Source organism: Nanorana parkeri, unplaced genomic scaffold, assembly GCF_000935625.1.
Source record: "Nanorana parkeri isolate BGI_ZX_2015 unplaced genomic scaffold, ASM93562v1 scaffold126, whole genome shotgun sequence".
Lineage (NCBI taxonomy): Eukaryota > Metazoa > Chordata > Amphibia > Anura > Dicroglossidae > Nanorana > Nanorana parkeri.
The window spans coordinates 1644741-1669392 of record NW_017306394.1 but is presented as its reverse complement, the minus strand read 5'-3'; the positions used below and the strand labels follow the sequence as shown (position 1 = coordinate 1669392).

At 46.3% G+C, this 24652-nt stretch overlaps 1 protein-coding gene across 1 annotated transcript in view; it reads right to left on the bottom strand.

Moving 5' to 3' along the window:
- The window catches only part of LOC108784750 (protoheme IX farnesyltransferase, mitochondrial), an 88496-nt gene extending 69073 nt beyond the window's left edge, over nt 1-19423 (bottom strand). The window contains exons 1-4 of the mRNA XM_018553636.1: nt 19340-19423; nt 8420-8547; nt 5632-5926; nt 1800-1924 (exon numbers count right to left, since the gene is read on the bottom strand). Coding sequence (XP_018409138.1) covers nt 1800-1924; nt 5632-5926; nt 8420-8547; nt 19340-19346 — 555 coding nt within the window. The 5' untranslated portion in view covers nt 19347-19423. The remainder of the gene's footprint in view (nt 1-1799; nt 1925-5631; nt 5927-8419; nt 8548-19339) is intronic.
- Nucleotides 19424-24652: the final 5229 nt, after the last annotated feature.

The following is a 24652-nucleotide window of genomic DNA, read 5'->3' as shown; positions in this document are numbered from 1 at the left end:
GCAGAGAAGTCTCTCTATAGCACCAGCTACCAAATCCAAGCCTACGGGGAGAGGCAAGGACCTGTTTTATTAGTGCACCTTAATTTGAATATTTGAATCTGAATATTAGAATCAGTAAATGGGTGCGACGGCCCACAGTGGAACCATGCTATCCCTCCCTGCTTCACCCCCCCCCGAGCTCCATGCATGTAAAATGAAAGGGTGGCGTGAGTGTGAGCTCTCAGGACAGATATAACTGATCCATATACATATGCCCGAGGACCCGTTCAGACCCTGGTGTCCTGGTGCGTCGTGAATGCGCTTTTTTCATGACATTAACATGCATTTTGTTAAGGCAGACCTTTCAAATGACTGAGCAGACAACACACAAAACGGCCCAAAAAATAGACTTGCGTCATTTGTGACAATGCAGCACACCACAACGCACTGCAGCACATTAACAAGTGTTGTGGTGTGTTGCAATGCATGTGCTTTAGAGCCGAGTTGTCTTAGGGTATTGGGGTGCCATTCAAAATGAATTCCACAGCAACTTGATATGTTAATGTACGTTGTGGTAATGCGCATTGCCTTGATGCACCGCGCTGAAAAGGTGTGAATGGGCCCCGAACCATGAAGCAACATATATAATAAACATGATAACCAGCACCAATATCAGTGCTTATATTTCCACCAGAACCTCACGTGACACATAACGAAGGTTCACTCTTAAAGCTGAACTCTGGGCACAAATTGTTCATCTAAATATATTTCTCAGTCACCACGAGTCTTATAAATGTGCTTCCTGTTCACCAAATGCCTTTCCAACCCTGATATTACCTTGTGAAAATGGCAGTGGCATCATCACTGTGCTACATATTGCCTCTGCAGAGAGCAGAGCTGTGAAAGTGACCCAGCAGGCTCCACCGACTACAAAAGACTACAGCAGGGGGGCGGAGACAAGACCAGTCACCCTGCACAAGGAGAGAGAGCAGCAGTGACCGGTCTATATAACGGTAGGGGGCGGAGACAAGACCAGTCACCCTGCACAAGGAGAGCAGCAGTGACCGGTCTTTATTACGGGAAGCTCCAAGTGTCACGGGATTACTGCACAGATCTGGAAGAAATACACAAAGCTCACCAAGATTCAGGAGAAACACACATGCCTCTGTAAGAGGACAATATTTGCTGATCCCGGAGTTCAGCTTAAGGCCCCATTCACACTGAGCGACATGAAAATCGCTCGATAAATCGCTCAGTGTGAATGGGGCCTTAAAGCCCAACTTCAGCCAGAACATTGTATTTTGGACAGTGGGGGGGAAGGGTTAGAGCCTCTACGAGGATTTAATTCCTTTCTTTATTCCTGTTGGGGTGACTTCCCTGACAGAACAGGAAGTGATGGGAAATCTCTATAAATGAGGACACCGATAAAACCTGGGTAGGGAAGGGTTTGAACTTCTGACAATGTTTTGTATTGCTCTATGTGACTTTGTTTCCTGATAACAACCACCCTCCTATGTACGGGTGTCGCAAAGACAGGAAGTGACAGAAAATCGGACAGAAAGTTTAATTTTCCTCTAATCTCTCCAACACAGAAAACCAAATAACTGGCCGGAGTTTAAGCTTCAAATCCAAATTAGATGAGATGAGCAGAAACAAACCGCGCGGCATGCGGTAACCCATAGCAACCAGATTCCACTGCGAGTGAACTGGTCCCTGAAAATAAGAATCCCTACCCTTTGCTGGTCCAGAGAGGACGTTCACAAGCAGCATAATTCATATACATCCCAACAATGATCATCAGACACCCAAGACCCGCTCACCTGGTTGATGGAGTTGGCTGCACAGGAAGCCAGGCCAGTACCAACAGAGGCCAACAGGAAGCAGCTGAGGTCAAAGGGCACGGGAGCCATTGCATAGCCGGCTGATGCGGTGATCACCACTAGGGCTGTAAACAACAAGTGTGACAACATTTTATAATCAGTCCAGACACCAAAGTCAGATGAAATGATTTTCATTATTCACAACGTATGTGTTAAAGGACAAATGTACCTTGGATTCTGTGCAAGCTGTCCTTTAAGGCATGCCCCCACCTCCCCGACTGCAGCCCACCTCGTCCAATACTTACCTTTGCCCCCTGTTCCAGCGGTCTAAATCAGGGGTAGGCAACCTTGACACTCCAGCTGTGGAACTACAAATCCCATGAGGCATTGCAAGACTGACAGCCACAGGCATAACTCCCAGAGTCCAAGCCATGATGGGATCTGTAATTTCAGCACAGCTGGAGTGCCGAGGTTGCCCACCCCTGGTCTAAAGGTACCATCCAGGTACAATTAATATTTATTTATACTTCTGACACATCAGCAGATATCCCCGCTATGTATAAAAGCAGAAAACCCAGGAAAATGTGCGAGTATTGCCGAGATGTACTAAGCGTGTTTTTTCTATTTTGCCTTGCCACATGCTTTAAATATATGATTTATTTTGCAGTCACATGACACTTTTGATGTGCATGGCCAGAGCTGGAGGCAGGGTGGAAGCCACAGTGTCCGGTCACTGCCAGTGATGTTGGTGTTGGCTTCAGGATCAAACCAAACTCTATAACGCTGGCTGTGTTATGAAAGATTGATAACGGGACCTTGCATCCATGCTGTGTGAGGTCACATGATCCTACAATCCTGACGTTGTAGTACACATAGAGAGTGGTGACAACACAACTACAGCATCAGGAGCCTGTGGTTAGCGTTGTTGTTCATTCACAGGAAGTCCCCCGAACAGGAAGAAACTGGTGGCACCAACAGGTATGTACTGGTAACCCATAAACAGTAATTAAGAAGCTTGGGATGATATATTTTACATTCTATAAGGGAGATATACAGTACATAGCAATTGAACATTCGGGATAACATACGATGGAGAACTTAAAGGTGCCCATACACTGCTCGATTCTCGTACGAGAATCGGGGGAAATCCCGCGATCGTACGAGAATCGAGCAGTGTGAACGGAGACGTGCGACCGTTTCTACTGTACGGTCGCACGTCTTCCGTCGAACCAGCATGCTAGAAAACCAGCCGGGAATCGTACGATTCTCGGCTGGTTAGAACGGTGCTCGGAAGACAAATGCCGAACGGGCCGGTGTGCGCACGCGCACACTGCCCGTTCAGCATTGCGGTCATCGCAAGCCCGCCCCTCAGGGGGGCGGGCTTGCGATGATCGAGAGTGCAATCTGCCTGTCCAAGATATGCAGATCGTACGTTTTTTTAATCCCTGTACAACCATCGCAAGACTAAAGTCTTGCGATGGTTGTAGTGTGTATGGCCACCTTAAAGAAGAGAGAAAAAAGAATTAACAGGTATGAAGGTACTTTAAACTCTTTAGTATAATTAGCTCACCTACAGGTGTCCACTTATTTAAGGATGATTGGTATCTTATTAACAAGTGAGTAACGCCGAGACCTTAATTAAAACTGTGAATTAACCCCACAAATGAAATGACGGCGATCGCCTCTCGCAGCTCAGTCTGGTGCGCTGATAAGAACAACTGATTATTGGCGTATTTTTTGTGTCTTCCGGGATTTATTTTTGTTGCATAAATTGAATTTTTACACCCTGGGTGGAACTTAATTTCATCTCACTCCGGCAGTCGCGGCTGACACAAAACCTGATCTGAGCTGAAGGGAAAGTTGTGAAGCTTAAAGAAAAAAAAAAGAAAAAAATGCCACAGTTCAGTATTATTAAGCTGATATGTGAATTTAAAGTGACGGCCAAATACACTCAAATTATATGTATGGGCAGCAGAGAGCTGAAGTAGTTTCTCTATCCCCTCCACAATGTGAGATCGACCCACTGAAGTATGTGACTCTGCCTCACCGGCAATGGTAAGATATCCCCCTAGTAGTCTGCGTCTCTGCCCCTCCTACAATGGTGAGATTTCCTCCAGTAGTTTGTGTCTCTGCCCCTCCCACAATGGTGAGATTACCCCCCAATTTGTGTCTGTGCTCCTCCCACAATGGAGAGATTTCCTCCAGTAGTTTGTGTCTCTGCCCCTCCCACAATGGTGAGATTACCCCCCAATTTGTGTCTGTGCTCCTCCCACAATGGAGAGATTTCCTCCAGTAGTTTGTGTCTCTGCCCCTCCCACAATGGTGAGATTACCCCCCAATTTGTGTCTGTGCTCCTCCCACAATGGAGAGATTTCCTCCAGTAGTTTGTGTCTCTGCCCCTCCCACAATGGTGAGATTACCCCCCAATTTGTGTCTGTGCTCCTCCCACAATGGAGAGATTTCCTCCAGTAGTTTGTGTCTCTGCCCCTCCCACAATGGTGAGATTACCCCCCAATTTGTGTCTGTGCTCCTCCCACAATGGAGAGATTTCCTCCAGTAGTTTGTGTCTCTGCCCCTCCCACAATGGTGAGATTACCCCCCAATTTGTGTCTGTGCTCCTCCCACAATGGAGAGATTTCCTCCAGTAGTTTGTGTCTCTGCCCCTCCCACAATGGTGAGATTACCCCCCAATTTGTGTCTGTGCTCCTCCCACAATGGAGAGATTTCCTCCAGTAGTTTGTGTCTCTGCCCCTCCCACAATGGTGAGATTACCCCCCAATTTGTGTCTGTGCTCCTCCCACAATGGAGAGATTTCCTCCAGTAGTTTGTGTCTCTGCCCCTCCCACAATGGTGAGATTACCCCCCAATTTGTGTCTGTGCTCCTCCCACAATGGAGAGATTTCCTCCAGTAGTTTGTGTCTCTGCCCCTCCCACAATGGTGAGATTACCCCCCAATTTGTGTCTGTGCTCCTCCCACAATGGAGAGATTTCCTCCAGTAGTTTGTGTCTCTGCCCCTCCCACAATGGTGAGATTACCCCCCAATTTGTGTCTGTGCTCCTCCCACAATGGAGAGATTTCCTCCAGTAGTTTGTGTCTCTGCCCCTCCCACAATGGTGAGATTACCCCCCAATTTGTGTCTGTGCTCCTCCCACAATGGAGAGATTTCCTCCAGTAGTTTGTGTCTCTGCCCCTCCCACAATGGTGAGATTGTCCCAGTTTGTGACTCTGCCCCTCCCACAATGGTGAGATTTTCCCAGTTTTTGTCTCGTCCCCTCCCACAAATCCTTAATAAAGACGCGACTTAAAGCTGGATTACCAAATTTATATCTATTCTATCAATTGATTATAGTGAAAAGTGACACCATCATCCGGCTTTGTAATGGTTGCGGCACTTAGTCTGGGAACTGACCAGAGGAACCCCCAAGACATACAGAAAGCCAACAAATGATTTCAATGACATGCATCCGAAGTATTCATTCTGGGTAATGTTTTCTTTCCACTGGGACGCCTCTCACCATACTCAGTCCCCGTGCTGCCTTGTTAGGAGGCAGAGATGACACAACCACTTACAGTATAGCGGATTAGTTATGAAATGCTTGGCATTGATTGGTGGATATACAGGTGGTGGGCCAGGTGATGCCATAGCTGCTTATATGACCGCATAGCATCAAGCTTCAGCTATCTTTCAAGGTGAGGAACTTTAAAAAGTGGCAGCAGTGAAATGTCACTTGAATACTAGATACTATATTATATCTTAACACATCATAAATGAAAGCTTTCACAGGGAGCAATGGTCATTAAAATGTCCATAATCCCCGTATCAGTATATACCTGAGAGTCTGATTTTTGACAGTCGAGCCAAAATCCCAGGCAGGGTAGACAGGTCCACTTTGATCTCCTTCCAGCCTTTGCTGTCCTCGGAGCTGGGGAACTGATCGCAGAGTTTGTCACCGGTGGCTGGCTCTTCCGGAGCGGCCGTATCTGTGGAAGGATCTTTGCCTGGCACGCTGAGTACATTGGATATCGTCTTCACCTCCCGCTGTACATTGTCTTCCGGAACGGCAGAGTCCGCCAAGTCTGTTCTCGGCTTCGCTCTCTGACATAAAACCCCACATTGTGTCACCAACTGTAAACAATACAGAAACAATACATTCAGAGGGGTTCCGGCTTAGATCAGGACACTCACATTATATACATTGACCTATTAATAAAGATCCATGGATCCAGAATGCAGCCAATACGATCTTCAGTATCTATATGTGACAGCAAGGACAATGTATCACCTTTAAGAGCCGGTCCCATGTTCTAAGCTGTACTATGAGGATACAAAGAATCCTGATGTGTCTATAGGAAGCCATGATTCTGTGTGTTATACTAAAGAAACTTTCCTAAAGTTCTACAGCCAATTCTTAAAGCGAACCTTTATCTTTAAAATAACAACAAAGACGCCTTTAGAAATGTTTAGTAATGACAATCTACACACAGATACTTCTAGATCTTTGCCGGCTTTTTATTCTTTGCATTCCTTATTTCTCTCTTTTTCCCCAGTCTTCTGACAGTGGCCATGTTTACTAAGGGCAGATTATTAGCTCTCGTTTTACTTCCTGGAGCTCTGACACATGTGACAATGCACATCATCTCAGGGGAGGAAAATGCCTTTCCCTGAGATGAGATTTCCCTGCAATGCTCTGCTGATGACAAGGCAATTCCAGTGTGCATTGATGTGCCAAACTGTGGCCATTTTGCCCTTTCAAAGCAGGAAGTGAATGCTCTGTAAGTGTAAGTATTTCACAATCACAGCATTTTACACCTGACATGTCTATGTTATTATTACTCATCATACATGGAGGGATGCATTGGTAGAATTTCATTTTTGAATGTGTCCGCTTTTTCATTTTTTTTTTACCATATAATAAATAGTTCTCTTTAGGGTCACAGGAGGGCATATACTAAACTCCTTCCATGACCCAAAGCTCAGTATATAGCGGGCTATTGCCTGCAATATACCGAGACCGCCGCAGCCGGGACGGATCCAGACATTACTGTCGAGATCCACCCAGCTGCGTGAGTGACAGCTGTCTCTGCCTATCTAGAGGCAGAGCCAGCTGTGCCCGCCCCCTCCCCCGTCAGTTCCTCCAGTCAGCGCTGGCGGATCGGAGCGGAATCCCTGCAGGGAGTGGTGACTGACATTCACTCTATATGTGCTCTGTATGTGTTCACTCACTTCCCAATCAATAGAGCCGACGTGTGACAGTTTCAATGTCACATGTCAACTCAAACTATGAGGATGAGTGGAAATCACCTCCCTCATAATTCTCCTTTAATGAGTACAGATCCACAATAAATTGTGTCTTTTATATCTACCTGAAGTTCAGCTTTAGAAGAGAGCTCGGCTTTACACCCTATTTCCTGGGATCCCCAGCTACATATATCAAATCACTAAGTTGTAACATTATGCTGTGCTCCTTCTGCCTTCCCTCATGGTGTGTCAGACAGAACATGCAGCATTTATGGTACACACTCCAAAGACATGCTGGAAAGGTAATTGTCTCCTGTCTAAATCGGCCCTGTAGGTATGCATGTGAGATAGGGGCCTTAGATTGTAAGCTCCTCGGGGCAGAGACAGATATCAATGTGCAGTATATAAAGCACTGTTTAATTGTCAGCATTTTATAAATACCTGTAATAAATGAATAAAACTTTAAACCCTAAAGAGAACCAGCCTGGTTTAGGTTCATCCAGGAACCAGAATATTCACTCCTCATTTAGTACAAGAGCAGGCAGGCTTGATTAGCTGTCTGAGTTTGACATTTAGCTGCAGTGATTGGGGGTCAGAGGTCACAGGAGGTCAGACAGTTGCTGCCATTCAACCGCCTGACCTCACACACTCAGAAACGGGAAGGCGGGCTGTTGACAAGTCAGACTTTTGGTGACCTCTAATCCTCTGATTGCCTCAGGATTGGCAGCTCCCATTATACAGCTTTCTGTTATGTTAGGTGACTGGCCAGTGGTACAGTTCTTGCTAAGGGACACGCAGCAGTGTGGTAGAGAAGTAAAGGGGAGGAGACTTGAGGTCATGTGACCTGAGTACAATAGAGAAATGCTGTTGATGGAAAGTCTTTGGGGGCAATTTATCAAAATCTGGAGCAGCTGTGCATGGCAACCAATCAGCTTCTCTCTTTCATTTTCAAATCTTAACTGAACAAACTGAAGAGAGAAGCCGATTGGTTGCCATGGGCAACTGCTCCAGTCAAAATCTTACTTCCATCCAAAGATCTGAACAGAGTGGAGAAGAGTTAGAACAGGGGTAAGGCAACCTCAGCACTCCAGCTCTGCTGTAACTACAACTCCAATCATGCCTCTGGGAGTCATGCCTCTGGCTGCCAGTTTTCAATGCCTCATGGGACTTGTAGTTCTACAACAGCTTGAGTGCCGAGTTTGCCTACCAGGTTAGAATGTCTGTCTGGTGTTTGCTGTGTGGGGAGATTTCCCTTCACGTTTAATCTCTGTGACCTCAGTGAGGGGATCACCAGGACACAGGAAACAAAGCGGTGTTCCTCTATTGCCGTCCTGTATACCAGAACCCGTCCTCTGTGGTCACCGGAAATCCGATACTAACCTTGCGTTTCGCAGGATGAAAAAGAAGCCAGCGATCGGTCTTGTTGCGGCATATCTGGAGCAGTCGGCAAGCTGTTGGTGACCCAGTAACTGTTCTGTGGATCTGTGCGAGACACATCCCTGCCGTTCCTGAGGAGGAAACAGATCACATGGTGTCACTCTCTATATTACAAGGTCATACTTCATGTGTTTACCTGGATAAACATTAAACAGCAACTCTGGGGAATAAGTAAAGTGTCCTCCAGGTGATAGTGCAATGACTGCAATCTCATGTCTATAGGCCAAGCCCGGTATCTCCCAAAATATCCTTACCAAGCACTCTAAAGGGATAATTGGCCAAAGACTATGAATCCCCCTGGATAGGATTGTGCACAGGGACACCCCCATCAATCCTCCACATGACAACATGCAGGTTTAATATGAAAGATCATTCCGTGCACAGAGCATGTAAGAACGGCCATTCCTCAGCATCTCTGGACACCCTTCAGTTCACAAAGGTTCCTCTCAGCTAACAGCCGGGCAGGTGCTGTTTACACGGTATTAGCGCCCCTAGATGGTGCTGATAAGTATAGGGATTTCCTAGGGGCTCTATTCCCATACTCATCAGGGCCATCTAGGGGCAATATTCCTGTACACTTCGGGGCCATCTAGGGGCAATATTCATCAGGGCCATCTAGGGGCAATATTCCTGTACACTATGGGGCCATCTAGGGGCACTATTCCTATACTCATCAGGGCCATCTAGGAGCTCAATTCCCATACTCATCAGGGGCATCTAGGGGGGGCTATTCCTATATTCATCAGAGCCATCTAGGGGGGGCTATTCCTATACTCATCAGAGCCATCTAGGGGAGCTATTCCTATACTCATCAGGGCCATCTAGAGGGGCTATTCCAATACTCATCAGGACCATCTAGGGGGCCTATTCCTATACTCATTAGGGCCATCTAGGGGGGCTATTCCTATACTCATCAGGGCCATCTAGGAGCACTATTCCTATACTCATCAGGGCCATCTAGGAGCTCTATTCCCATACTCATCAGGGCCATCTAGGAGCACTATTCCTATACTCATCAGGGCCATCTAGAGGGGCTATTCCAATACTCATCAGGACCATCTAGGGGGCCTATTCCTATACTCATTAGGGCCATCTAGGGGGGCTATTCCTATACTCATCAGAGCCATCTAGGGGAGCTATTCCTATACTCATCAGGGCCATCTAGAGGGGCTATTCCAATACTCATCAGGACCATCTAGGGGGCCTATTCCTATACTCATTAGGGCCATCTAGGGGGGCTATTCCTATACTCATCAGAGCCATCTAGGGGAGCTATTCCTATACTCATCAGGGCCATCTAGAGGGGCTATTCCAATACTCATCAGGACCATCTAGGGGGCCTATTCCTATACTCATTAGGGCCATCTAGGGGGGCTATTCCTATACTCATCAGAGCCATCTAGGGGAGCTATTCCTATACTCATCAGGGCCATCTAGAGGGGCTATTCCAATACTCATCAGGACCATCTAGGGGGCCTATTCCTATACTCATTAGGGCCATCTAGGGGGGCTATTCCTATACTCATCAGGGCCATCTAGGGGCACTATTCCTATACTCACAGCACCATCTCAGGGCGCTAGTGCTGTGCAAACCGCATCAGCGAGGTGGAACTTTTATAAATGACCTCCAAAGTATTCAATAAAATAGAGTACTTTCAGGCCTTCATAAGAGAAGAAGTTCAGTTTATGTATTTATTACAGGTATTTATATGGTGCTGACAATTTACACAGCGCTTTACAGTGCACATTCACATCAGTCCCTGCCCCAAAGGAGCTTACAATCTAAGGCCACATAAATTGCAAAATAGTTTAAATATTCTCTGCTGCATAAACATAAAAAGGAGGCCTTTTCCTCTGAAGCGCTTTCATGGGAGAAAAATGTGTAAAAACACTGGGGTTCCTCTTTATTCCCAGCAAGGCAAATGTCCCACTCCATCTGTTATCATGGACCGAACCATACTTGGTAGAAAAAACCATCAAGTGGGCATTTCACAAGATCATTAGCCTGGTGTTAAGAAAACAGTCTGATATTTTCCAGTCCCCGCGTCCTTCTGAAATCTCACATGCAAACACATGCGGCCTCTGGAGTGCTCGTTAACGTGGAGCGGTGAGGAAATGAGATCGCTGCTACAAAAATATTGAGGCCGTAACTTTACGGAGTGCCACCTTACCTCAGTGGAAAGATTAATGCTGTGTATGGTGTCATTACGTAAACTGAAGCAAGCCGAGTAAATGAAATTACAAGAACGTCTAAATGTTTATCAAACATAAATAAGGTGGTAAATGGGGGTTTTATGAGTGGAGTGGGTCAGTGCAAAAACTATAATATACTCTGCAGAGTTCAACAACTGATTTTACTAAATGAAGCAGCCCGTGACTTACACATTTTGTGTTGAGAATGAGAAAACGAGCAGCTGTAATCCAATTGCTTGTTTTGGGCAATACACACAAATATTAGGCCAAGAATAGCTACCTATGTACCCGGGTGATTAAAATGGAATGTCAATCAAACCGCTAAATATATGGTTGCAATAGATATAGTATGGTAAAGGCATATTCTACATTGAAAATAATAATAATATAAGCACACGCATTAATTAAAGGGATGCACCGACACCATTTTTTCCAGACCGCGTATAAGTACCAAACATTTTCCTCAAGTACTCGCTGATACCAATTTTTTTTAGTGTCATGAGACAGTTTTTCTAAAACAACACATATTTTCTCCATTATTCACAAATCAGCCAATTATAAGGGGATTTAGCAAGCTGGTTATACAATAAGGCTCCTGTCTAGTGAATATCAGGCGCTGCCTTGTTTAACAAAGTGTTTCTGTCATGTTTTAAATTTGTGACACCTGCAGAGTCCTTCAATCATGCAGTGACATCGGTCCGACTCCCCCATATTTTACCTTCCTCAAGGGGGCTGCATGGTGCCGCTGTCATGGTGCAGCTTCCCTCCTTCTCCCCTGGCAGGACCTGAAGCTTTGTGCCATAATCTTAGGGGCTTTGTGCTGGAGTCTGAGGAGGAGGGGCGACGAAGTCTGAGGAGGGGCGACGAAGGCTGAGGAGGGGCGACGAATGCTGAGGAGGGGCGACGAAGGCTGAGGAGGGGCGACGAAGGCTGAGGAGGGGCGACGAATGCTGAGGAGGGGCGACGAAGGCTGAGGAGGGGCGACGAAGGCTGAGGAGGGGCGACGGGATGTGAGGAGGGGCGACGGGATGTGAGGAGGGGCAACGGGATGTGAGGAGGGGCAACGGGATGTGAGGAGGGGCAACGGGATGTGAGGAGGGGTGACGGGATGTGAGGAGGGGTACCATAGTCTGAGGAGGTATAAGATTTGTGGCCGGGCAGGCGCTGTCAAAAACAGCTGCCTGAGATCCCCAGCAAGCACGGGACCTCAAACAGCCACTAGTGGTTACAAATTTAAAGCGCCGGTATCGCGCTTAGTATCGGAGCATTTTCATGCGTACAAGTACTCGCAAAAATGCCCAGTAGTATCTGTGCAGCCCTAATAATACACCCGGTCACAGGACTGGCGAAAGTAATGTGCTGATCTCCTCTCTGATCCAGCCAGAGAGCCATGACCTCTACAAAGACAACAATGTTTTCCACAGACACATATGATGTATCATTAGGGGGAAGTGCAAGTGGGGCGCTGGATAGGGATCCCCAAAATAATAAGGAGAATTAAGTCCTTAATGAAGCCACGTGGCTTTTGTTTGGCGGCTCTCCACAAAGCAGAGATCTCCGGGGTCATCCAATCGAGAAGTCTATCCGTATAAAAGCCAAAAGGAAGTTCTTAGAGTCCAAAAGGTATTTATTTCCTCCGAGAAGAGCAGGACAATAGCTGCAACCAACACGTTACGGGGGCCAAAATCCCCCTTCATCAGGGATTATCTACTGATAATATCACATTGGACTCAGAATACAGCTTCTGGGCGATCCGATATACATCTGAAGATGTGATCAAAGTATGAGTGCCTGTGTCTGCACCAGAGTGGACACCTGTTATTGTCAGAAGATCAAAATAAATACTCCTTGGACTCTAACAATATCTCGTCAGCGCTCCTTTTGGTTTATGTACAATGTATCAGGATTGAAACATGACATATCTAGAAAGGAGCCCAGCCTATACCTTGCATATGTGTAAAAACACAGACATGAATGCAACATCACAGCCAAAAAAAACAAGCTTGGCGCAAAAGCTTCCCCATATGGGCGGAAACTGTCTACCTTCCTAGCGTCAGTCCAAAAATCCGGTAGAACCAGAATCACCATCACACAGAGATAAAACACCAGATTAGAAACATTCAAACAAAAACTATAAGCAAAATGTTTTTATTATCTGATAAACATACAACCTGTTGGTGTCAAAGTTCCACGTTTACACTTACAAGGGGGAGTAAAAAAGAAGGTTTAATGGCGCAGCTGTCACACCATAAAAAAACGGCAGAGCTGGTAAAGCGGCAGGTCTATAAAGTGCAGATTTAAGACCGTGGTAAGTATGATCTCGCAAGAATATTTCCAGTACTTGGCGCTGAGCGGAGCGGGTTTAAATGTAGAAGAAAGAGGTATATAAGCAGTTTTATGGCGAGAGCAGATTACCCACAGGGTTGTTTAGTTTTCCTGAGAACACAAGTGCTGATTTCTAAGAGTTTCCATCTTTGTGCTGTCTTGGCGGCTTTACATGCTGAGCGCTAATAAAAAAAGAAAAAGAGCGGCGTTTTATTGGGCTAGGCCCGCTTTCTCCCGCCGATTGTGTGCCGGATGGAATGTGAGAACTAGAACTAAATAAATACTCATGCTGTGTCTTTAAAGAGAACTTGTCACCCAGTGTAAACCTCTAAAGAACTTCAGGAAAATCACAAACTGACCCTTGCAGTGAGGCTACCACCACACTACAATGGAGGGGCGACGGGATGTGAGGAGGGGCGACGGGATGTGAGGAGGGGCGACGGGATGTGAGGAGGGGCAACGGGATGTGAGGAGGGGCAACGGGATGTGAGGAGGGGCAACGGGATGTGAGGAGGGGTGACGGGATGTGAGGAGGGGTACCATAGTCTGAGGAGGTATAAGATTTGTGGCCGGGCAGGCGCTGTCAAAAACAGCTGCCTGAGATCCCCAGCAAGCACGGGACCTCAAACAGCCACTAGTGGTTACAAATTTAAAGCGCCGGTATCGCGCTTAGTATCGGAGCATTTTCATGCGTACAAGTACTCGCAAAAATGCCCAGTAGTATCTGTGCAGCCCTAATAATACACCCGGTCACAGGACTGGCGAAAGTAATGTGCTGATCTCCTCTCTGATCCAGCCAGAGAGCCATGACCTCTACAAAGACAACAATGTTTTCCACAGACACATATGATGTATCATTAGGGGGAAGTGCAAGTGGGGCGCTGGATAGGGATCCCCAAAATAATAAGGAGAATTAAGTCCTTAATGAAGCCACGTGGCTTTTGTTTGGCGGCTCTCCACAAAGCAGAGATCTCCGGGGTCATCCAATCGAGAAGTCTATCCGTATAAAAGCCAAAAGGAAGTTCTTAGAGTCCAAAAGGTATTTATTTCCTCCGAGAAGAGCAGGACAATAGCTGCAACCAACACGTTACGGGGGCCAAAATCCCCCTTCATCAGGGATTATCTACTGATAATATCACATTGGACTCAGAATACAGCTTCTGGGCGATCCGATATACATCTGAAGATGTGATCAAAGTATGAGTGCCTGTGTCTGCACCAGAGTGGACACCTGTTATTGTCAGAAGATCAAAATAAATACTCCTTGGACTCTAACAATATCTCGTCAGCGCTCCTTTTGGTTTATGTACAATGTATCAGGATTGAAACATGACATATCTAGAAAGGAGCCCAGCCTATACCTTGCATATGTGTAAAAACACAGACATGAATGCAACATCACAGCCAAAAAAAACAAGCTTGGCGCAAAAGCTTCCCCATATGGGCGGAAACTGTCTACCTTCCTAGCGTCAGTCCAAAAATCCGGTAGAACCAGAATCACCATCACACAGAGATAAAACACCAGATTAGAAACATTCAAACAAAAACTATAAGCAAAATGTTTTTATTATCTGATAAACATACAACCTGTTGGTGTCAAAGTTCCACGTTTACACTTACAAGGGGGAGTAAAAAAGAAGGTTTAATGGCGCAGCTGTCACACCATAAAAAAACGGCAGAGCTGGTAAAGCGGCAGGTCTATAAAGTGCAGATTTAAGACCGTGGTAAGTATGATCTCGCAAGAATATTTCCAGTACTTGGCGCTGAGCGGAGCGGGTTTAAATGTAGAAGAAAGAGGTATATAAGCAGTTTTATGGCGAGAGCAGATTACCCACAGGGTTGTTTAGTTTTCCTGAGAACACAAGTGCTGATTTCTAAGAGTTTCCATCTTTGTGCTGTCTTGGCGGCTTTACATGCTGAGCGCTAATAAAAAAAGAAAAAGAGCGGCGTTTTATTGGGCTAGGCCCGCTTTCTCCCGCCGATTGTGTGCCGGATGGAATGTGAGAACTAGAACTAAATAAATACTCATGCTGTGTCTTTAAAGAGAACTTGTCACCCAGTGTAAACCTCTAAAGAACTTCAGGAAAATCACAAACTGACCCTTGCAGTGAGGCTACCACCACACTACAAGGGTAGGTACTCATTTTGTTAAGGGGGTACAAATAAAGCAAATATACTCGCCTGATCCGCTGGCTCACTCCATGCAGCTACACTGCCCCGCGCAGCCTCTTTTCCCCAGGCACCGACGGTCTAAGGATCACTGACTTCATCGCATCTGATGCAGGTGCATTTACCTACATTATACATGGGGACACGGAGGGACATTCTATAACCGGAGCTGAGCGGATGGGGGCGAGTGCCGACCGCTGCAGTAAAAACAAAGCGTCCACTATTTACATCCATGACCAAGAATAGCTTCTTCTGTGTGCCCCTCTGATTGTGGGTTCACTTACGAAGGTCTCAACTTTCACTCTGCTGAAGGGCCAGACCTTTGTTTTGTAAATATATCCACCAAGGAAGATAATCTGCCCTGCTGAGCTGCCAATGACTGGACATAAGTGAAGCTACAATCAAAACATGCCCTGCTGGAGGGACTGGAGGACGGGTCTGGAAACATTACTCTGGGGTCACGTCTCCCAGCAGCTCATGTTATTGACACTTCCCTGTGTGACCACATCTGCTGCAATTACTCAACTAGTGAAGTGGATTAAATCACCTGAGCAAGACTGAAAGGAAGCACTCAGGATTAAAAGTACAGGCAATGTATCACCCAACCAGGTACAGTGTATGTAATATAGAGATACATAGATCAATTATCTGCATACAGTACAGAGAATGTAATACAAAGCTATAGAGATCTATAACCTCCCTGAGTACAGTACGGGGTATGTAATACAGGGATATAGGGAACTATAACCTCCCTGGGTACAGTACAGGGTATGTAATACAGGGATATAGGGAACTATAACCTCCCTGGGTACAGTACAGGGTATGTAATACAGGGATATAGAGATCTGGGTACAGTACAGGGTATGTAATACAGGGATATAGAGATTTATAACGTCCCTGGGTATAATACAAGGTAGGTAATACAGGGAAATAAAGATGTATAACCTCCCCGGGTATAATACAGGGTATGTAATACAGGGATACCATTCCACCCAAATCATAATGCTTTACTCCAAGCAAAGAGCTAAATACAAGGTTAAACACATATACAGGAACAGTTTAGTCTGTGGAAGGCTTTGCTTACTTATTAAAAAAAACAAAGTAGCACAATTAGACAAAAATCCCTAATTTAACCTCTTTATATATAGGACGCATTCATGAGGCAGCATGGCGGGTGCGCCTTAACGCTGGACTGCTACATGCATGCTGTTGTATGCAGAGTATGTTCCCACCACACTGACCAAGCTGGCTGGATGGGCTCCTGATCATGTGACTGCTGTGAAAGCCAATCAGAGCAGTCACATGAACAGGACTCAACCTTTGAACGCTGAAACCGAGTTAAAGGACAGAGCGAAAGCAAAGGGTTAACAATGTCAGTGTGTTTCAGTCAGGACAGATTTGCAGAGGTCTGATACATATTTGACACTGACAGTAGGACCGATGTTTACTCTACACAGACACACAATGAAGATGTGGTCAGAGGTTTACTCTGCTGGAGAGAGGAATTGACTCATAGTAACGGCCGATGTTGATGGGCTTTTGAATGGCCAAGAACTGCTGCTTTCCCCGTACAAAGACAATGGGAATACAACAGGAAGTTGGTGCAGCTTTGAAGGTCAGAAGAAGGTTAACTGTACCTGCCAATGAACTGAGTGATCTCAGAAGTTTCCCAAACTGAAGTCAAATGCAAGTGAGGTTCACCTGGAAGATGCATTTACCCATCAACACAAGTCCTTTATCTGTCTCAGGGCTTCAGTTTAGAATTACTGGGCTGTGTGATATAGAATACAAGCCTCCCCCCCCCCCCCCAACCAACCCTTTTTTTTCCACCCAGTCCTGAGATTTACACAACTTGACCAAACAGCACATCCAGCCTGGTGACCCGACCATTCTCGACTACAGTGAAGCTATACATTTAGGTCACCTGCTTGTCCCCCGGCCTGTAATTGGACAGTGACTAAGTGGCAACAAACTGATTTGCTGCTCTTCTCCCTGCTCTCTTCTCCTGTCAGCACACCTGACTGAGGACAAAGTACAGCCTCCTTCATTACCACTCTAAATACTGCTATAGAGGCTGCCCCAAGGTCATTGATATGTATATCGATCGATCGATAGATAGATATGTCAGACCAGAGGTGGAAAAATTAATATGGAATTTAGGAGACGCTCTGTCCAATTCAAGAGCCAGCTCCATTGATAACAACTAGAGAAATACTCCAAAGTTAGGTGCCAGCTGGAATTGTTAGGGAGTATTGGCGACCTGGCTCCTGGGATTTGTCCAGTCTGATGCTAAATACTGACAATATATTAAGAGCTGGACTCCAGGCAAGCTGCCGAATACACAGAAGAAATGCCTCTATGCAAGTTGTTTTACATTTCTGTGCATCCAGGTCAGTTATTTACCAGCGCTGCTTACTAGCACAGCCTAGAACACCCACTCTGCTCCTTCCTCCTATGAGCATGCTTCGTGCACCAGAGCACAGCCAACTGTCTCTTTATGCTTCTCCTTTCTCCTATAACCATGCTCCTTTTCAGCCCATGACTGGCTACTTGTGCTGTTTCTTTGTCTCACACTCAGAGCTCTGCCGTACAGGAACTGTAAGAGGCTGATACCAGGTCAGATTCAGGTACTTGTACTGCTTGCAATTAAAAATAATATTAATGATGTATTAATGATAAGAGAGCTGTGATAATTTGTGTCTATTATATCTGCCGGGGGTGCAGCTTAAAGATACAATGGGGGACCCTAGCAACTAACGACGTAGTTTGGCAGGAGCCGACTGCATCCGAGCAAGCAAGGACACTAGCTGGCAGGAGCTGCCTGCATCCTGGAAACGAAGAGCAGCAGTTGCCAAGAGCTGCCTGCATCCTAGCAACCTATGACACCAGTTGACAGGAGCCGCTTGCATCCTAGCAACCAAGAGCAGAAGTTGTCAAGAGCTGCCTGCATCCTAGCAACCTATGACACCAGTTGACAGGAGCCGCTTGCATCCTAGCAACCAAGAGCAGAAGTTGTCAAGAGCTGCCTGCATCCTAGCAACCTATGACACCAGTTGACAGGAGCCGCTTGCATCCTAGCAACTAATGACATAGGATTGCAGGAGACGCCTGCATCCTAGAAACTAAGAACACCAGTTGGCAGGAGCAGCCCGCATCCTAAAAACTAACAGCGTCCGTTGGCGGAAGCTGTATGCCTCCTAGCAACCAAGAACACGAGTTGACAGAAGCCCCCTACATCCAAGCAACCAAGGTTGCCAGTCGGTGGACGCTGTCTGCGTCCTAGCAACCAAGGACACCAGTTTGAAAGAATCGCCTGCATCCTAGCAACCAAAGACACAAGTCACCAGGAGCTACCTGTGTCCTAGCAACCAAAGATGCTAAGCAACAAGGGCCTATCGATAGTGTGTGATCAGCTGTGCAGGCACCTCCGACTACGCATTGTTGATAGTTACATGTCAGCAGCAGTCAATGGGGAACATTTACATTGTACACACATACAGACAGGATCATATGTAGGTTCTTACTGCAAGCAATATCCTACATAAAGTCATACGTCCCGTGTACATGGGACCTTTAATAATTTTTGTAACATAAAAACATAAGTGTTTATTATAAAGAGACCCTGTCAGGAGAGGAGACAACTCAGAAGGCCAGGTCCCTACATAGAGAGGTGTAGTACACTTCCCTCTCTTGCGGCCTGTGCCTCCTCTCCATTTCCCTCCATTTCACCTCTGCAGCCTCTGTCAGTGTCTTCAGCATTCTACACTTTCCGGAGTGTTCTATTCCTGTGTCCCCTGCTGAGTGCTGTGGTCCCATCCTCCAATCCTTACCTCCCTACAAGACTTATCAGTCACATGGAGGGTCAGAGGAAGGAACCAATGTCCAACGGGGTACACAGGTACCCGAGAGTCCCAGAAGTGTTGAATGCTGAAGAGAATGAAAGAAGCTGTAGCACTGGAATGGAGGGAAGGTAGAAGACACATTCCCTATTCCCAATAGGGAACTGGCCTTCTGATATGTTTACAGTCCTGACAGGGTCTCTTTAACATATGTCTGGATCTCAGTTTTAAGCTGCGTCAGCAGTTGGACCTCTTGGAATGAATATATTATAGCGCAGTGACAGGGCTCGGTGACATTGTACACACACCCGTCGTAGCCAGCGCCCCCTTCTCCTACCTCTCATTCTGTGCCCGCTCTGCCCTCTCACTTCATGTACGCCGCCATCTTCCTTCTGACGTCACGCCGCCACTTCCGGCTACGTCGGAATGACGCCGCCGAACGGAGGAGAGCGAGAGGGAGTCACGTGGTGTGAGTCCTGTCTGGGCGAGGGAGTGAGGCATGCTGGGAGTCGTAGTGCGGCCAGCATTTCAGCGGAGACGTCTTCCCTGTGTTGTGCGGGTGGCAGGACGTATTGAGGTTTCTAGTGCACCAGCAGCTGCTGGACAAGCCTGATGGGAATACGAGGACCAGCATGACCTTTTTTTTTTATATTGCACATCGGCTCTTATGTGGGTGTCGGAAATAACTTCATGGGGGCGATTGGGACGGTGCAAGGACCAGGATGAGATGGTGCATGTCAGGAGAGTCTTTATGGGGGAGTACAAGGACCAGGATGAGATGGTGGATGTCAGGAGAGTCTTTATGGGGGGGTACAAGGACCAGGATGAGATGGTGGATGTCAGGAGAGTCCTATGGGGGAGCACAAGGACCAGGATGAGATGGTGGATGTCAGGAGAGTCCTATGGGGGAGCACAAGGACCAGGATATAGTGCTGGGTGTCTGGATATGCTGAGACTTGTGGTTCCAAAAAAAATAGGTGATGCTCAGGCCAATATAGAATAGTTGGCAGCTCTGTATACTCGGAGAAGGAGTGCTGTGCCTAATCCTGCTGGGGAATGCTGTGACTTGTAGTGTCACAATATCAAAGGACATGAATAATATGGTGTCAGACATGACTGGAATACAAGGACCAGCATGGGATGGTGGGTGTCAAGAATAATTTCACGGGGAAGTAGAAGAACTGAGATGGTACGGTGAGTGTCAGGACTGGCTGGATAAGTATGTACAGGCTGGATTAAGTAGTATGGCATGGAGAGTGTCAGAAGTGTCTTCACTGGGGAGTACAAGGATCAGGATGGGATGATGGGTGTCAGAAGTGACTTCACTGGGGAGTACAAGGATCAGGATGGGATGATGGGTGTCAAAAGTGTCTTCATTGGGGAGTACAGGGACCATGATGGGTGTCAGAAGTGACTTCATGGGGGGTACAAGAACCAGGATGGGATGATAGGTGTCATAAGTGACCTCATGGGGGGTACAAGGACCAGGATGGGATGATAGGTGTCATAAGTGACTTCATGGGGGGTACAAGGACCAGGATGGGATGACGGGTGTCAGAAGTGACTTAATGGGGGGTACAAGGACCAGGATGGGATGACGGGTGTCAGAAGTGACTTAATGGGGGGAACAAGGGCCAGGATGGGATGACGGGTGTCAGAAGTTACCAGGATGGGATGATAGGTGTCATAAGTGACTTCATGGGGGGTACAAGAACCAGGATGGGATGATAGGTGTCATAAGTGACTTCATGGGGGGTACAAGGACCAGGATGGGATGATAGGTGTCATAAGTGACTTCATGGGGGGTACAAGGACCAGGATGGGATGATAGGTGTCATAAGTGACTTCATGGGGGGTACAAGGACCAGGATGGGATGACGGGTGTCAGAAGTGACTTCATGGGGGGTACAAGGACCAGGATGGGATGACAGGTGTCAGAAGTGACTTAATGGGGGGTACAAGGACCAGGATGGGTGTCTTCATGGGGGGTACAAGGACCAGGATGGGATGACGGGTGTCAGAAGTGTCTTCATGGGGGTACAAGAACCAGGATGGGATGATGGTTGTCAGAAGTGTCTTCATGGGGGGTACAAGGACCAGGATGGGATGACGGGTGTCAGAAGTGTCTTCATGGGGGGTACAAGGATCAGGATGGGATGACGGGTGTCAGAAGTTACTTCACTGTGGCGAGTAGGGCTGCAACTAGCGATTATTTTCATAATTAATTATTTGGCCAATTATTTTTTTGGATTAATTAGATTTTTTTTAAATGAAACATAAATTCTGTGTTACAAAAATATAGTTTACTTCAGTGTAAAACTGCATGCACATTTTTTTTGCAATCGCATCAAAATGGAGCGCGGGGGATTGCGGCACCGCGCATTCCAATGCAGGCTATCACACTGTGGGCGGGAGGCATGTTTGGGGTACCATTGAAATGAATGGCCCCCACAACATCCCGCAGCAGATTTTGTGAGGCTGGAACTAAAATGACTACATGGCTGAGCTGAATCAACTAATCGGAATCAACGAATCGATAATGAGAATCATTGACAACAATTCTCCTTATAGATTAGTTGTTGCAGCCCTACTGGGGAGTACAAGGACCAGGATAGGCTGATGGGTGTCAGAATTGTCTTCATGGGGGGCTACAAGGACTAGATGGGATGGCGGGTGTCAGGATATCCTGAGACTTGCAGTTCCACAAACATAAGTGATTCCCCGGCCAATATTATTATAATACAGGATTTATATAGCGCCAACAGTTTGCGCAGCGCTTTACAATATAAGGAAGACATTACAATCACTATACGATTCAAGACAAGATGGTAAGGAGGGCCCTGCCCCTGAGGGCTTACAATCTAAAAGGGAAGGGCCAGTGATACATGAGGAGGGAGCTGTGTGGAGAGGATTGTTTGAGAAAGTGATAGTTCAGTGGTTAGGTTGAAGTGGGATAGGCTTCCGTGAAGAGATATAGTACAGTTGTCAGCCTTATATCTTTGGAGGAGGGGTACTAGGCCTTGTCCTGCCAGCAAAAGATGGGACTTGTAGTGTCACAACAGCAGACCGGTGGCTGGGTCAGCTACGGAGGTGCAGATCACTTTTCATGAACCATGTAAATTGTGGGTCCTAAGAAAACTTTTGGATTCACACCCTCCCAGTCCTGAGGAAATTGATGTTTTGCTTCACCAATGACGTTTTGCCATCAATTTGTGAATGGGTGGCTAATATACGCACCCGGAGCAATCGCCATGTTGTAATGAGAAAAGCTGCAGCCAAGCTCGGCTGCCATGCTGCAGGAAAAACTCATTTACAGGTTTTGGGAAATCACAGAGATTCCACCCAGAAATGAGCTTTACAATTTTTAAAAAAATATCCGATTTGCACAGCTTGGCCCTATTTACTAAGAAATATCTCAAGTTTTGTTCCTTTTTTCATCAATTGCAAAATATATAAGTACAGTATATAGTGTATATAATGATATAGTGCAGCTGGTGTTTGAAGGAGAAGGAAGCGGTGATATGTTAGCTCCCATGTTATACTGGGATATCGTCTTTATGGTGAACGCCTCCGGGGGTTTTCCTGCAGTCGCTCTCTGTAATGAACAAAACCCCATTTCGGATTAGCAATTAAACATAAATAAGCCATTTTATTTGTTCTGCGGCGCAATTTAGAGCATCATCCCCTCCCTCCGGCCCCGACTGAGCCTTGTATCAAAAGGAGGGGCAGACGCGTGACATCCTTATTTGCATAACGTAACCATTAAATGGGCCCTGCTTACCATAGGTAACACATTCATCTCTTTAATGCAAATTTTAATTTAGGTGAAAATGTAAAGAGTCTGGCATGTCTCATTAAATCGATAGATGATGTTACCGCTCATTAAACAGCCTGTTTTCTTACGTCAGGGGATTTGCACTGGGGAAGCGTAACAAAATAAAAGGTTTTAAACGAATCAGCTTGACTTGTCAGCCATTGAAAATGTAGGACACGAGACCAACAAGAGGAAATCATTCATAATGTATCCATCATATAAACGTATTGGAGGCAGACATTGCATAACCTGAACAATATTTATGATGATACAAAATATCCGATCAGTAGAGACCAGTGACATCACCGAGACCCTTTATATTCATGAGAACGCAGCCTATCCAATCACTAGAGACCAGTGACATCACCGAGACCCTTCATATTCATGAGAACGCAGCCAATCCCATCACTAGACACCAGTGACATCACCGAGACCCTTCATATTCATGAGAACACAGCCTATCCCATCGCTAGAGACCAGTGACAGCACCGAGACCCTTCATATGCATGAGAACGCAGCCTATACCATCACTAGAGACCAGTGACATCACCGAGACCCTTCATATTAATGAGAACGCAGCCTATCCCATCACTAGAGACCAGTGACACGTAGGCGGGGTAACCCTTTAAGTGTAATATAAAGCCATTGATGGTGCTGGCAGCCAGGTACAGATTATCACTTAGTTACATTAGAATATATAATCAGGATGTGATCCGATGTCTCTGTGACCGCAGTAAGAGGCTGTAAAGTGACCTTTAAAAGTCAGGGTCTCCTTATTAAAGCAGTTATGCTTTTTTGGATGTAAATTGGCTTGCCCGCACTATAAAACTTCATCCAGGCTAATGGCTACGCGGTAATTAGATGCAAAATCACTTGACATTTCTGGGGAAGTTCTTCCAAAAACGTCTGCGCTCATTAAATTTGAAGTTGTGAATTGAGAGAAGGTAAAAATATCCTTCTCCGTTTCATCCTGTGATGTGCTCATTGGAAGTGTAATGATCCTGTACAGGGGGACAGATGTTCATTAAAACACAGTATTTGAAAGTTGCTCCTCCTCCTGTATTCACATATCCTCCCCCGGCGCTGGACAGCTGAAGCTCCTCCCTCATTCTGAACATGGGGTCCCCATGGGGACGTTATATGAAAGGAGTCATAGCTGGAAAATGGATTTTTGCTTATGGCAGCCAAACCAGTTCCAGATCACGGCCAGGGACACATATTTATGTCTAGGTAGAGAACAAAGCATACTCGGCCCAAAAACCAAAGTCCATCCGGAGTGGAAATTTGTAGATGGGTGCTTTGCTTGAAGTGGACCCGTTAGCTTGTGTTACAGGTCTCCATTAATAGATTCCTGACGTCACAATATACAGCAACAGTATCGTTTTTCAGAAATGCTGCAACTTTTATCAATAAAAAGCCGCCCATGATCCCCAGTTCAGTGACTTTGGTCAGCTGCATGAAGGAGGAAGCATTTCCTCAGTCTCCTCTCCATCAGTGATCAGTCTGCAACATTGTACCTTTGTAGCAAGTCACAAGAAGAAAGGCTTCAGCAGGGGCTGATTTGTGTCGGACATTTGTGAGCACAGCCAAGAACTGCATAGACACCAAGATCCTATTATTTAAGTTGCCCTCCCCCCCCCCCCCCCAAAAAAAAATAATGTACCTGTGGTGGAGGGGAGTAGATAATAAACTTTCCTTTCCCTTAGTCCCTCCCACAGTGCCTAGATGAGGATGACATATGAAGAAGACGAGCCCTACATTGTGCTTCAGCGTCCTCTCGTGAGATTTGGGCTATTCACTATCTTGTTGGCAGGAGGATGATGTCATCCCCTGCAC